This window comes from Papaver somniferum, chromosome 2, assembly GCF_003573695.1.
Source record: "Papaver somniferum cultivar HN1 chromosome 2, ASM357369v1, whole genome shotgun sequence".
Taxonomy (NCBI): domain Eukaryota; kingdom Viridiplantae; phylum Streptophyta; class Magnoliopsida; order Ranunculales; family Papaveraceae; genus Papaver; species Papaver somniferum.
Genome location: NC_039359.1, coordinates 150,805,709 through 150,821,967, shown reverse-complemented (window position 1 = coordinate 150,821,967; position 16,259 = coordinate 150,805,709). Strand labels below are relative to the sequence as shown.

Genomic DNA, 16,259 nt, shown 5'->3' with positions numbered 1-16,259 from the left:
TTGACATTTTTGGCAGCTTTGGACGAAGGAAGCTGCGTCATCCTCCATGGTTGGCCAATAATATTTCTCGTGTATCTGGAGAAACAGTTTCTTCTTCCCTTGATGCTCTCCTTCATGCATCTCCTTTAACATGGTTTGGTTTTCCACCTCAGCCAGGCACCGTAACAGATCGCCTCCAAACCTTTTTCGATATAGGATCCCCTCGTGAAACACGAACCGTTTCGCCCTCTGTCTCATCTTGACATCCTCCTTTGAATTAGCAGGAATTACTCCGTCGCGGAGATAGTTAATATACGGCTCCCTCTATTCCCCTGCATGGCCTATGTTGAGAACCTTCATATGGTGAGGTGGCGCTTGGCAATCTGAACAAGACTGTTGGAGCATCCGAGATTGCGTCTCCATTTCTGGCCAATAATAGCCTAAGCGTTGAAGACGTCGATAGAGCGTCACCACCAATGTTTGTCCGCAAATTTCATTGTGAACGCGGTTAAGTTGCAGCTGTGCTTCATCCTCTCCGAGACATCTCGATAGGGAACCATCCGAGTTTCGATGATATAATATACCATGGATCATGAAGACGCTTTGCAAGGTTTTGAGACTAACCTTTCCTTGAGAAAGCGAGCTGCTAAGCTCCTGAATGATCGGAGTCCGCCAGTCGCAGGTTCTAGTATCTTTGCATTGTGAAAGCCACGTTGATTCTACTGTCCCTATCTTCACCGTCAGGGTTTATTTTATGCCTTCGAATTGTAATTTAGAAGCCAGCGTTGCTAAAAAATCGGCATGTCTGTTGTTGCTGCGGCCGACATGAGTCATGGTTGCGTCGGCAAAGTAGTTTAGTAACCTCTGTGCTTCAGATCGATACGGATCTAGGGTTACCTCCTTTAGCGCATATACTCCATTCATCTGATTAACCAGTAGCTTAGAATCGCCTCTTATTTCCAGACGTGTGGCTCCTGCTTGCTTGGCTAATATAAGTTCTATGAGGAAGGCTTCATACTCTGCTGAATTGTTAGTGCACTGAAAGTACAGCTTTAAGGAGTGTGAAAAGACTTCGCCGGTCGAAGATACTAGGTCTACGCCTGCTCCTCCGGTGTCGTTTCTGGGAGTGGCAGACCCGTCAAAGTATAACATCCAGGCTTCTTCTTCAACAACGGAAATGTCTGGAAATTCTCCCGGAAGATCTTCATGCAATGCAGTAGTGCCCTCCCCAGGGAAAGATGCTAGTAAACCCGCAACTGCGTGACCCTTAATAGCTCTGGGTAAGGTACATGTTATGCCTAGCTCCGACATTTGGAGGAGACACTTATCCGACCTTCCCATCAGAACCGGCTTTGAAAGTAGACACTTCGCAGGATCAGATTTAGATATGAGTATCACCTTGTTGGACAGCAGGTACTGCCTAAACTTCTGAATGGAATGAATTAGTGCCAGGCATGCCTTCTCCGCTTTGGGGTATCTGAATTCAGCGTCCCTCAATATTCAGCTGAAGTAGTATATAGGACGCTCGACTCCCTCGTCATCCTCTTGGGAGAGCAAGGCCCCAACGGTAGTATCACTAAAAGCGGTGTAGAGGCATAACGGCTTTCCTTGGACATGAGACTTCATGATGGCTGGAGAGGACAATATTTGATGAATCTTTCGAAACACTTCTTGTTATACGACGTTCCAAATGAAACTTACTCCTTTCTTCAGCAGGGGAGTGAATGAGGCGACAAGCTGAGCTAGACCAGGTATAAAACGTCGAATATAATTCACCTTGCCCATGAAGCTTTGGATTTCTTTCACAGTTTGTGGTGGTGGCATTGTGAGGATAGCTTGAGTCTTGGATGGGTCTACCTTGATCCCCTCTGCGGTCACCTGGAATCCCAGAAATTTCCCTGAAGAAACGCCAAAAGCGTATTTCAAAGGATTCATCTTCAACTTGTACTCGCGACATCTCTCGAACACTTGCCGCAGGACTTCTGTGTGATCCGCCTGAGCTTTTGATTTAACTACTATTTCATCCACATAGTCTTCAACTTATTTATGCATCATGTCATAGAAAATTGCCGTCATAGCACGTTGATATGTTGCACCGACATTCTTCAAACCGAAAGGCATAACAGTATAGTAAAATTTTCCGAGAGGGGTTCGAAAAGCTGTCTTACTTGCGTCATGCTCGTACATTCTTATTTGATTGTAGCCGTTGTATCCATCCATGAAGGAAAACATGTCGTGCCCGCTGGTGGCGTCTACTAGCATGTCGATGTTAGGTAGAGGAAAGTCATCCTTGGGGCAGCACTTGTTTAAGTCTCTAAAATCTACACAGCACCGGATCTGCCCGTTTTTCTTCTTTACTGGAACCACGTTGTCCAACCAGGTTGGATGGTGGATGGGTTTAATAAAGCCAACAGCTAGTAGTTTCTGAATCTCAGACTTGATTTGATCTTCTACCTCGTGCGTGAATTTCCTCGGAGACTGGTTGATCGTCCTGGATCCGGGCATGACATGCAAGTCGAGTAACCAATTTTTCGTCTAAACCAGGCATCTCGTCATACATCCAAGAGAATATGTCTTGGTACTCTTTGAGAAGTTGCAAAATCTTCATTCGCTCATCCACGGACAAAGTGGAGATGATGGAAACGGTCCTGGGAGATCCTTCATTCCCGATGTTAACGATTTCGAGCTCGTCGGTTGTGGAGTTGGTGTCGTCTTGCAGCTTTCGGGAGGCATCGGGCACCTCTTCCTGTGGCTCGCCGTTTCGATAAAATTCTATTGGGCGGAGAGACTGGGCGTCAGTCTCCCCTGCTAATTGCTAACAACGGCGGCGGTATACCGTTTTCCCTTTTTGATCATGGCTCGCCACAAAATTTCGTTCCCTCTTGGTGTGAACATGATTTCCCGCTTCACTGGATGGAGAAGAATTCCTTGTCAGCCAAGACGCATCGTGGTGCTTGTTCCTCAACGATGCAAGTCGATCCTCCTCTTGGATTTATGCCCATGTGGGTAGTGGGATGCAATGGACTTTGCATGACCCTTCCTGTGGAGCTTCCTTTGGTTCGAACAGTTCCACTCCGCATATTGGCGTGTATGGAGACAACAATGCAGGGGTGCGGACGACTTCCTTATTCAGCATGGTCTTCAGGCACTGGTGATATGTTGAAGGGATGATCTTATTGTCATGGAGCTATGGTCTCCCTAGTATCATATGGTAGTCTGGATCTTTCTCTATAACTTCGAACTTTACCTTCGACTGGACAGGTCCTACAGATAAATTGATATTGATGTACCCATATGTGTTAGTTTGGTTCCCTTCAAAGTCCATCATCATGGTAGGCCGTCGCACGATCTTTCTTGAGCGGACTTTAGATGTCTTGAGAGTTTTGAGAGTAATCACGTTCGAAGGCGCTCCTGTGTCGATGAGGGCCCGCTTGAATTCTAAATCTTTGATGCGCGCCGTAACGTGTAGGGCCCGGTTGTGGCCCTCCTCCGCCATCATGTCTTCCTCCGTAAATGTAACATTGTTTACAGATATCTCTATTACGCTCAAGACTCCTGGGCATAAGGGGGTCAAATGCACATCCAGGGCTATCCGGTTGATTGCAGCAAACGTCTCCGTCCGCCGATTCTTCGAGAGGTGCAGAAGTTCGCACAAACTTTCCACCAGAGAAGTTGCTTCCTGATCTGCTGGCCTCTGGTTTGTAGTGAAACTGTTGATTTGGGGACGATCAGTCCCCGGCGTCGAAATCTCCACGATGGGACTGCCCATCTTTGACGTCATCTTGATGAGAAGGTCGAGTATGTCGTTTATCGTTTCTTTGATCAGATCCATGTTTTTCGTTTGAACCTCGTGCACTCGTGCTAACTCGATCAACGTTGGGAATCTTCCAGCCAGACTATTAGATGTACTGTTGGAGGGAACTCGATCAGGACCTGAGGCCGTTGAGGTATCCCTAAGACCGACCATTTCGAAATCAACCAAATGGAATTGGGTATTGAAGAAATTGACTTCACAACCGAGAGATTAATCTCCTACTGTGGTCGCCAATTGTTTATGGGTGAAAAATATTTCTGCAGGATTTGGTAATTTTGGGGTGTGTGTGGATAAGAAATGAATCTAAACGTAAACAAATGCACTGCACGGGAATGCTTTCTGATTCGAGAAATTAATTTGTATAACTCTGGCCTAAACCAAGAAATGATCGTTCCAGACTTGCTTCGGTCACAAGGTGAAGGAAGTGAGGTTGATCTTAGGGAGGGAAGCGAAGAAGGTGTTGAAAGTGTGAAGGTGATGGTTGTTTTATGACTTGTAACAGAAAGGCGAGCAGGCTTACGGATAATGCAAGCAAGCTCTGGGTGTTTTGAATACAACTTTATTAATACTTGATTCCTGTCGTCTGTCTTGGAAATAGGGAGGAGAACCTATTTATACAAGTCATTTGAGCCTTATTCACGTCTCTCGTGGGAAGTGGAGTGATGGAGTAGTGGAGTTGTGTGTTAGTGTCACACGATCAGTCTTGCCCACTTCTCCCATCATCACTAACCGTCCATGTCTTCCCGACAAGTTCTTGTGATGGTGCGTTGCACGCTTCACGCTGTAAACCGCCAGACCAATACCCCAGTATGTATCCCCCAGTTTGTGACATGATTAATGTCTCGAGTGTGTGGATCATGGGACCCACTGAAGGTAGCATACAATGCTAGGTTAAGTAATTAAATTATTCGGAAAGTGTATATTCTACGCATGTGATGCATCGAATATATTCAATATGCATGAAGCATCGTTGTTTTAAAGCTTAACGGAGAAAGTCACGAATTTAAGCGTCTTAAAATTGCATCTCGTCCAGCCATCTTCGAGTGACCGTTTGGAGGCTGCATAGGCGAACCATGCTTGGACGATCACTCAATGTGGAAGATTGGCGGACGGTGATCACGGTGATACTTCAATTGTTTCCCAATTCCTATTCTAGGCTATCCGTCCAAGCTAGCGAAGTTGGACGAATGAGATAGCTTGCGACCCTAATCTGCGACCGTTGGATTAAGGTTTAGGAGGCATGCAGGCTCCCACTTTCAGCTCAAACGAATTCAAGCTTAGGGAGCGTTTCTGGAGGGACCAATTGGTCCTGCATGGAGGTGGTGCACCGGTGTTCACGCCCATGCTAGCTTGACTCACAAAGGTCCTATATAAACCACTCAATTTGGCCGGCAAAGAGGAGTGTCCGAGATCGAGTTCAACAGAAATCTTGTGTCGCACAGGATTCATGAAAGAGGCCTGACACGCTACCTTTGGGTGCACGAACCGAGGCGTCTGTCTAAGGCCGGCCTTAGCCGATCATTCAGGCGTGAAGACGGGTCCATGGTGGTCGTGTTGACATGCTCGGACCCCTTTGAATCTTCATTTATACCCTCCATTCAAGCCTGCGAAGATGGACGTCCGCGATGAATTTGCGACACACGGCTGGTGCCGCAAAACCTAATTAGGGTGTCGAACCGGCGATCTTCAACCGATCGAATTTGGGGGTTGCGCGCCTCCCTTGGGGAGGACAATTGTCTGGGTCCCACCTTGGGTCGGAGGTGAGAACATGCATGCTTGCTCCACGGTCCTGGGCGCGATCTAAGCCATCCATCCATGCCTGCGAAATTGGATGGTCATGATGGGTTTGGACTTCCACGACTTGTTAAGGCATCACGCCAGCCATGTTTGAGCAACTGTCCTTGTTCCACGGCTTGGCTGTGGGGAAACCGATCAAGCAGGTGTAAAGTGGGCCCGCCAATGGGTGTACCAACACTTCACCATATTATCGAGGGGCGATCCAAGTCGTCCAACCATGCCTGTGAAGGTGGACGGTCGCGACCTCTTTGAGACTGTTTTTTCGACAGTCTTATGCATGCTAGCCGCTCCATGCCTGCTCGACCATCCCTCTTCAGGTCTGGTGCTTGACCGATATTTGGGAGAAAGTCATGCGTTCGACCACCAGGACAAAACCGGGGGCCCATTGGTTGTCATTGGTGATAGTCTGCTCCTACTGGGGATCGTCTAGGCCATCAAATCATGCCAACCTGCGTGGTCATGATTATTTCTGATACTGGCACGGGCAACTCAAATTAAACTCAATCGGGCTAATTTAACACCGAGAGGGATGCTCAACCGGTCTAATATAACACACCGTGAGACTTTACTCAATCGGGTTAATATAACACCGAGAGATAGCCTGTACGGGCTTTTCGTGCATGCCTCACATTGTCACTCGGAGATTCTTGTTACTCTGTTAGGAGCAACACTCAGTCCTTATGCCGCACCAATGATGAGGGTTCCCAGGAACAGCACAGGAAATACAAGGCTAATAAAGCATTAATTAATAATGCTATAAATCCACAGAAAATCGGTATTGTTGCTACATGCTCCGTTCTGGGTATATTTTAATTCACCGGGATTGTTGCCGCATGCTCTAGTGAATTGAAAAAGTGAGGAAATATTCATCACTCAAATGGCTTTATCCTTTACAGGATGTCAGCGTATTAAATTCGTATTTTACAATTTTAGCCTTAAATAAAAATCCACCATCAACACTTGTTAATCGTTTTCGAAATATGATAAGCTTAAGAACGTTTGTTCATACTTGATGAATTTGATTAAAAATAATTTATTGTTTATGACCTAATTATAATTCAAGATTTAATCATTTGAATATAGCCTGGAACAGTGATATGTGTCATCGATGTTATTCGGGAATGTTTCAAATCGATTATTAGAAAGATATAAAACTACTGTAAATCTGGATAAGGGACAGTATGCATACCTGAAAAAAGCGGGGGTCTAACAACCACACCTAATATTTTGCTTAGCAATCTGTATGGACTAACTCTGATATAGTTTCTAGAGAATCAACTAGACAGTAAGACTCAATCTAGATAAAAGTATCTCAAGGAGTTAATATATCTCTCTTGATTTGATTTACTCGAGCTAATAGAATCAGCGAGTCTTTAATCAAATATAAGGAATAACTTGGATGGTTCCAAAGACCAATTACCAAGGATCAATCAATTTAAATCAACAACCAAAGGTCGGATATTCTAATTGATGATCTTCAACGCACAACCTGTATTATTTCAATTATAAAGATAAACAATATAATGCGGAAATAGAAATAACACAAACACTAGAATTTTATTAACGAGGAAACGCAAATGCAGAAAACCCCAGGACCTAGTCCAGATTGAACACACACTGTATTAAGCCGCTACAGACACTAGCCTACTCCAAATTAACTTTGGTATGGACTGTAGTTGAACCCCAATCAATCTCATACTGATCCAAGGTACAGTTGCGCCTTACGTCTCTGATCCCAGTAGGATACTATGCACTTGATTCCCTTAGCTGATCTCACCCACAACTAAGAGTTGCTACGACCCAAAGTCGAAGACTTTAATAAGAAAATATGTATGACAGAGAAAAGTCTACGGTAATAGATAAATCCGTCTCCCACGAATGTACCTACGAGTTTTGTTCCGTCTTTTGATAAATCAAGGTGAACAGGAACCAATCAATAAACCGGACTTATATTCCCGAAGAACAGCCTAGTATTATTGATCACCTCACAATAATCTTAATCGACGCAGCGAAAAAATATATTGTGGAATCACAAATGATGAGACGAAGTGTTTGTGATTTATTTTCTATCTTGCCTATCGGAGATATCAATCTCAAGCCAATTATTACAATTGTACTCGTACGATAGAAGATGCAAGATCAGATCACACAACTACGAGAAAAGTAGTATCGGTCTGGATTCACAATCCCAATGAAGTTTTTAAGTCGTTAACCTGGTTTTAGAAGAAGAAAACCAAAGGTTAAAGGAGAATAGACTCTAGCTTAACACAACTGGTATCACACAGAATGTGTGGGGATTAGATTTCCCAGTTACTAGAGTTCTCCCTTATATAATCTTTCAAATCAGAGTTTGCAATCAATGTTAGCTTGGTAACAAATCATTCAATATTCACTGTTAGATGAAAAACCTGATTCGATTCAAGCTAATATTTCTCAACCGTTGGATCGAAAACTTAGCTTGTTATACACAAATGAAATGTCCAATTTTGGGTTTATCTAACCGTACCCAAACATTAACATTTGTTGGTTCAACAATAGTTAACCAATGGTTAGCCATATGATTACTATCATATCAACCATATTATTCTTCACCATAACTAGTTCAAATGACTCAAATGAACTAGTTAGAGAGTTGTTCAATTGCTTATATCTTATGTAACTAGACAAGACACAATCGAAGCAAAAACGGTTTGATTCACTTGAATCGGTTCATGAACTTTATAGCCACGGTTTGCAAAAGAATTCCTTAGTTAATTTAAACATGAGTTCAAGAACAACCGATTTTAGATATAACTAACTCAAGTTCGCGGACTGGGTTCACGGACTTAAGCTCACGGAAGGATTTCACAAACTCCAGCAGAAATTCTCAGGTAGCGAACTTCCGCCAGTTCGCGGACTTGGCTCACTCCACATTTCATTTCTCTTGATCAACAAAGTTCGCAAACTTTGTTTCAAGGAATAAGGACTTATACATATATGTGTTTCCACAACAATGCTTATATCCTACCAATGGTTATGTAATCTAAAATTTCATTTCAATCATTGAAACACTCTCAAAGGACGTTACATAGCCGTTATTCACAGACCATTTTTCGTCAGAGCAATTTTCAAAGTGATTGAAACATAACATGACTTTCTTCACTAGGTAAAGATGAATTTGGCTAAAGCAAAAGCTTACCAACACATATTTTGAGAAATATATAGGCGAGTTAAACTCGGATCGAAATAGCAAATGTGTATAATGAAAGTCTATATATCAAAACGACTTTTGTCTCAAGAGTAGGAGATAGAGTAAATAGACTTTTGAGTGACAGATAAGTTCAAGTATCCACATACCTTTTAGTCGATGAAGATCCACCAGTTCCTTGAGTAGTCCTTCGTCTTGTATGATGATTGCCATGAAGTTCTTGAGCTCAACTACACTTTCTATCCTAGTCCGAGACCTTTAGCTATGTAGGCTATAAATCAAGACTTATAGTTTTGATCACTAACATTGACAAACATGCTTGAGATAGCAACGCATGCGAGTTAAACCGAGCAATTCTCTAACAATCTCCCCCTTTGTCAATTTTAGTGGAAAAACTATTAATACATATGTAATACAAAAAATAAATAAATAAACTTTTGTAGCTCTTATTCCACATGTCTAATCTTCAACATTACTCGAAATCTTCGTCACTTCCAAGTACTCAATGATCCCAAAGGTTGTAAGTTCAGCATCATCGTTGTTGAAAATCTGTAGTTATAACAACAAGAAAACAATAGTTCTCAATCATTGTTATACAATGTCATAGTATCGTTACACAGCGTCAAAGTTCAATTGTATCACAACTTCAACAACAATACTATGGTGATATGTATCACTCCCCCTTAGTCAATACTCCATGTCAAATGGAAACCAATCCTCCTTACATAATGATCCGAAAACCATATGTATTTGTAGTGTGAATTACATATTAATTCTCCCCCTTTTTGTCAATAAAATTGGCAAAGGTACAAGAACGGGATCCTAATGAAATTTCTGTAAGAGACATTTCTTGACCAAAAGAAAGCAAAAATATATCATCTTGTTTAGATACAATCATAAAGCCAAAGTTAAATGCATCAATCAAGGAGTCTATAAAGATACAAGATAACCCCTATAATATTCCATAGACGCACTCCCCACAAAGATTTGGCAATTGAGTGCAAGTTCAAAAAGAACTCTCCCCATAAAATGTCATTCCCCAAAGAACAACAAGAGCGACCTTAATTTCGAAAGAAAAGAAAGATTTCTTTTGACACACCACACAAGGAATTCTGACAGAAAAACAATCCTATGGAAACAAATACAGAATTGAAAACACTACTGGAGTCTCAAACTCAATTTCCCAAAAGATCGAGATAAGCACATGGGCAAGAGTTATAGAAACAATTAATGAACCAAAACAACACCAATAGACTGCCGTAAGTGTTGAAATGCAGCAGTGTCTAATGGTTTGGTGATAATATCAGCCAATTGTTTCTCGGAAGGCACAAATTCCATACTTATGATACCATTTTCATATATATCTCGAATAAAATGGTACCTTATATCAGTGTGCTTTGTTCTTGAGTGCTCAACGGGATTCTCAGTAATTCGAATCGCACTAGAGTTATCACAAAAGATCTTCATTATTCCAGTATCAATTCCCTAATCAGCTAGCATTTGTTTCATCCATAGAAGTTTAGTACAACATGAGCCAGCAACAATATATTCTACTTCACACGTAGACATGGATCGTGAATTCTGCTTCTTACTCTGCCAAGCCACAAGATTCAGTCTTACGTAGTAGAAATCCCCTGATGTACTTTTTCTGTATTCTACACATCCTTCCCAATCAGCATCTGAATAAGCAGAAAGGTCAGTGTTAGTATCAAAAGTATAAGATAGACCATACCCGACAGTGTGATTGACATATCGTATGATCCTTTTTGCAGCTGCAAGATGAGATTCCTTTGGATTAGCCTGAAATATAGCACAACAACCAACGCTAAAAGAAATATCAGGTCTAGTAGCTGTAAGATATAAAAGGCTACCAATAATAGATCGATACAATTTTTGATCTACTTTTACTCCTTTGTCATTTCTATGTAGTTTACCAGTAGTGGGCATAGGTGTCAGTTTTGGAGATGACTTATCCAGACCGAATCTTGTTACTAGATCCCTTGCATACTTTTCCTGGGATAAGTAAATTCCATCCTTATGTTGTTGAATCTGTAATCCTAAGAAGAATTTCAATTCACCAAAATTGCTCATTTCAAATTCTTTAGCAAGAGAGACTTGAAAATCCTTTGCAAATCTCTCAGAAGTTGAACCATAGATGATATCATCTATATAGACTTGAGCAATGACAATATCTTTCCCACTCCATTTGCTAAACAAAGTTTTATCAGCTCCGCCTCTTGAAAAACGTTTTTTAATAAGATAAGTGGTAAGTTTTTCAAACCAGACTGTAGGTGCTTGTTTTAACCCATGTAATGCCTTTTTGAGCTTAAGAACATGATTCTAGAAATCAAGGTTTTCAAATCCTTTAGGTTGAGCAACGTAGACTTCTTCCTTTAGAATTCCGTTTAGGAATGCGGATTTAATATCCATCTGGAAAAGCTTAACCTTGAGAAAACAAGCATGAGATAATAAAAGTTTAATGGACTCAAGGCGTGCCACATGAGCAAAAGTTTCGTCAAAGTTGATACCTTCAATTTGTGAATATCCTTGAGAGACAAGTCTGGCTTTATTTCTGATAATTATGCCAAATTCATTAGACTTGTTCTTAAATATCCATTTTGTTCCAACAATATTAACATTGGAGGGAAAAGGTACGAGTTCCCATACGTCTTGTCTTTGAAATTGATTTAACTCTTCATGCATTGCATTCACCCAAAAGGGATCGGTCAGGGCTTCATCAATATTTCTCGGTTCTCTTTGTGACAGATAACACCCAAAATTGCACATATTTTGAAGTTGACCTCTAGTCTTAGCTGTAGAATCTCTTACCCCAATAATATTGTTGGGATCATGATTCCTTTGAACCCAAAGGTTTCGTGGAGGGACACGTTATTGTTCGTCAGGAATAGCCTGATCAGTGTTCTTCTCCTCGTCACTAGAAATATCAGGATCAACAACAGTTGGTATAACTTCAACTGATTCTGGTATTTCTTTGACTTTCTCAATTGTCTCGGTTGGAGGCAATTCAACAGGAGGATTATCATGATGAAAATCACTAATATCATCGATGTTAACATTAGCAGATTCCATCATTACTTGAGTTCTGAGATTAAATACTCGAAAACCAAGGCTATCAGAAGCATAGCCAAGAAAGATACCCTCATCTTTTTTGGTATCGAATTTCCCTCTCTGTTCTCGATCTTTTAGAATGTAGAATTTACTTCTGAACACTCTAAGATAGTGCAGGTTGGGTTTTCTTCCATACCACAACTCATAAGGAGTGTTTATGGTTTTATACCGTAGGTAAACACGGTTGATCAAATAACATGCTGTAAAAACAGCTTCTCCCCAAAACTTTAGAGGTAAGTTTTTGTTATGGAGCATTACCCTTGCCATTTCCTGAATGTTCCTATTCTTTCTTTCTGCAAGTCCATTAGCTTTAGGAGTAATGGGTGGTGAGTATTGTTGAATAATCCCCAGTTCGTCAAAGAATTCAAACACATTAGTGTCCTTGAATTCAGTTCCACGGTCGCTCCTAATTTTATTAAGTTTGCGACCTTGTTCGTTCTGGATTTTTTTAACAATAATCTTGAATTCCTCAAGGGTTTCATTCTTATGAGACAGAAATGCAACCCAAGTGAATCTGGTGTAATCATCTACCATAACTAAAGAATACTTCTTACCAGCAACAGTGGGTTGTTAAATTATCCCGAAGAGATCCATATGAATTAAATCAAGTGGAGCTTTAATGAGAATATCTATAGATGATTTATGCTGAACTTTAGTTTGCTTACCCTTTTGACAGGCACCACATACACCTTCAATCTTTGCATTTATTTTGGGACGCCTCTAAAAAGTTCTTTGTTAATGATCTTAGTTAGAAGACGATAGTTGATGTGACCAAAACGCTCATGCCAAAGATGTGTAGATTCCACCTTAGTCAAATTTCAACAATTGTTAAACTGAGTATCAAGAAGATAACAGTTGTTTTTACCACGAGTTCCTTGAAAAATGACTTTCCCAGTTTTGTCTACAATGTCACATCCATTTGCATTGAAGACAACTCGATGGCCTTTGTCACAGATTTGACTAATAGAAAGAAGATTTGTAGTCATACCTTTTACGTATACTACATCATGGATTTCAGGAACGCCAGGCAGTTTGATCGTCCCTTTCTTTCTAATATAGCAACAACTCCCATCTCCGAAAGTTACTGGTCCTCCTTCATAGTCGTCATAAGAAACAACCATGTGAGATCACCTGTCATATGTCTGCTACATCCACTGTCAAGAAACCACTGAAAGGGTGATGTTGATTTTAAAGCAAAAGCTCCCATACTATTAGTACTTTCCTGTCTAGGGGTTCCTGATAGTTTTGTACATCCTTTTAGAGAAGCACTAAGTTGTTTAGTTTTCGTGTGAAGATTACTTGCAACTTTCAGGCTCTTTTGGAAATACATACAAGTATGTTGGAAGTGATAAGAGGAATCACAAAACAAACATGGGCCAACATCTTTAAGTTCGTCTTAAAAGTTCTGTGTCATATCAGATTTTACAACATCCGAACATTGTTTATTGTCCGACTTATGACTTTTCTTCAGAGAGGAACAACTGGAGTTATTCAGATCCATTAAAGGGATTTTGACAGGTTTCAAATCATTAAGCATTGCAATTTCTTCTATGATATCATAGTTGATCCGGATTTGTTCATCCAACTTTTTCTGGAGAATAACCAGTTCATTAGAACTTCTTCTACGATCGGTTTTTAATCCTGGTGAATTGTTTCTAGAGACTTTTCTGTCCATAGACTCAGATCGCTACAAACACAGACTTGTGAGGTCTTGAATGTGTTTGCCCTCTCTGATACCAATTGAAAAACTGGGGGTCTAACAACCACACCCAATATTTCGCTTAGCAATCTGTATGGACTAACTCCGATATACTTTCTAGAGAATCAACTAGACAGTCAGACTCAATCTAGATAAAAGTATCTCAAGGAGTTAATATATCTCTCTTGATTTTATTTACTCGAGCTAATAGAATCAGCGAGTCTTTAATCAAATACAAGGAATAACTTGGATGGTACCAAAGACCAATATCCAAGGAACAATCAATTTAAATCAACAACCAAAGGTCGGATATTCTAATTGATGATCTTCAACGCACAACCTGTATTATTTCAAATATAAAGATAAACAATATAATGCGGAAATAAAAATAACACAGACACCAGAATTTTGTTAACGAGGAAACCGCAAATGCAGAAAAACCACGGGACCTAGTCCAGATTGAACACACATTGTATTAGGCCGCTACAGACACTAGCCTACTCCAAATTAACTTCGGTATGGACTGTAGTTGAACCCCAATCAATCTCACACTGATCCAAGGTACAGTTGCGCTCCTTACGTCTCTGATCCCAGCAGGATACTACGCACTTGATTCCCTTAGCTGATCTCACCCACAACTAAGATTTGCTACGAACCAAAGTCGAAGACTTTAATAAACAAATCTGTATCACACACAAAAGTCTACGGTAATATATAAATCCGTCTCCCACGAATATACCTACGAGTTTTGTTCCGTCTTTGATAAATCAAGGTGACCATGAACTAATCAATAAACCGGACTTATATTCCCGAAGAACAGCCTAGTATTATTGATCACCTCACAATAATCTTAATCGACGCAGCGAAAAAAGATATTGTGGAATCACAAACGATGAGACGAAATGTTTGTGATTTCTTTTCTATCTTGCCTATCGGAGATATCAATCTCAAGCCAATTATTACAATTGTACTCGTACGATAGAAGATGCAAGATCAGATCACACAACTACAAGAAAAGTAGTATCGGTCTGGCTTCACAATCCCAATGAAGTCTTTAAGTCATTAACCTGGTTTTAGAAGAAGAAAACCAAAGGTTAAAGGAGAATCGTCTCTAGCTTAGAACAACTAGTATCACACAGAATGTGTGGGGATTAGGTTTCCCAGTTGCTAGAGTTCTCCCTTATATAGTCTTTCAAATCAGGGTTTGCAATCAATATTAGCTTGGTAACAAATCATTCAATATTCGCCGTTAGATGAAAAACCTGATTAGATTCAAGCTAATATTCCTCAACCGTTGGATCGAAAACTTAGCTTGTTACACATAAATGAAATGTCCAATTTTGGGTTTATGTAACCGTACCCAAACATTAACATTTGTTGGTTCAACAATAGTTAACCAATGGTTAGTGTTGTGGATTCCTAAGATGCACACAATATGCTTGCAAGTATACAAGGTCAATATTTGTAATAAAAGAGTGAGTAGGGGTTTGTCCACAGGGAGAGGAGCATATGAGAAGTTTTCCTAACTAAGATGTGTAATAAGCTAAGGGCAGGCAAGGTTGCAGGCAGAGAAACAAGAACATAAAGTAAGGCAAAAGAGAAGCAGGTTAAGAACCAAAGCAAGGAAAGATAAGCAAGAACCAAAAATGCAGGGTAAGGCAACAAAGGAGCAGTTAAGAAAAAGCAACAAACTACCAAGGCTTGGCAGCCAAGGGCAAGAGGCAAGATTGTGCACTGCCTTCAGTGCACAGTAGCTACAAGATGCAGGAACATAAAAGGCATGAAAATAAAGCTGAAATGAAAAAACACAGAACTTGAAAAAGTGACTGAAATTAAGATTGATTAAAAGAGAAGTGGTGGGCAAGCCAAAGCATATGATCCACCTTGTATCCTAATCAAGTAACATGGTCTAGGTTAAGTTCTTTCCTAAGCATACAACTAGAAATGAGAGAACACCAACTTGCTCACTAGTCTACCCCTAGCATTGGCTGTCTTTTGACAGTACAGCCAATCACAGGCTCTATGAGCATTGGCCTCTCTCATTTGCACATTCAAAACATAGCAACAGGAAGCAACTATCTAGTTCATTCACACTTGACAGTGCACAAGGCTTCACTGAGCCTTGGCCTGAAAATGATTAGCTCATGCTAACCATGAAGTGACAACATGCATACACTAACATAGATAATTTAAACATAAATTGCAGCAAAACAAATGACTACAACACATAAGCAAATTGCAACATACAAACATACAAACATACAAGCACTGAAATTTTCAGTTCATAAAATTTTGTTCAATTCTCTACTGGCTAGTCCAGAGAGGTAAAATAGTGTCTTCCTAATGCTTCCCCCAACACCAATTTATACCCATTACACAAAATTAGCTTTTCCCCCAATTTTCCCCAAAGTCAGTAAAATTAGGTTTTGCCAATTACCTACTGTTGATGAAATTCTCGCTCCATCTCGTCGACCCATCCTTCTATTTCTCTTCCTGAGTCATCTCCCGCTCCAATTGCTGCTCTAACATCAACTTATATCTTCAATTTCTCACCTAGGGTTTCAGTCGGCAGAGATGAGAAATTGAGGAGATTAGTTGATGTAAAACGTGATAGTGATGATGGGTATAGGTAGAGTGATTTGGGGAGAAAATAG

The 16,259-nt window shown here is 40.6% G+C and overlaps 1 protein-coding gene across 1 annotated transcript; it reads right to left on the bottom strand.

The window, feature by feature from the left end:
* Positions 1–726: 726 nt before the first annotated feature.
* LOC113352242 (uncharacterized protein YpeP-like) lies at positions 727–1,290 on the bottom strand. Its single transcript, XM_026596087.1, has one exon. The coding sequence runs from the start codon at positions 1,288–1,290 to the stop codon at positions 727–729; it is 564 nt and encodes a 187-aa protein (XP_026451872.1).
* Between the last annotated feature and the right edge of the window lie 14,969 nt (positions 1,291–16,259).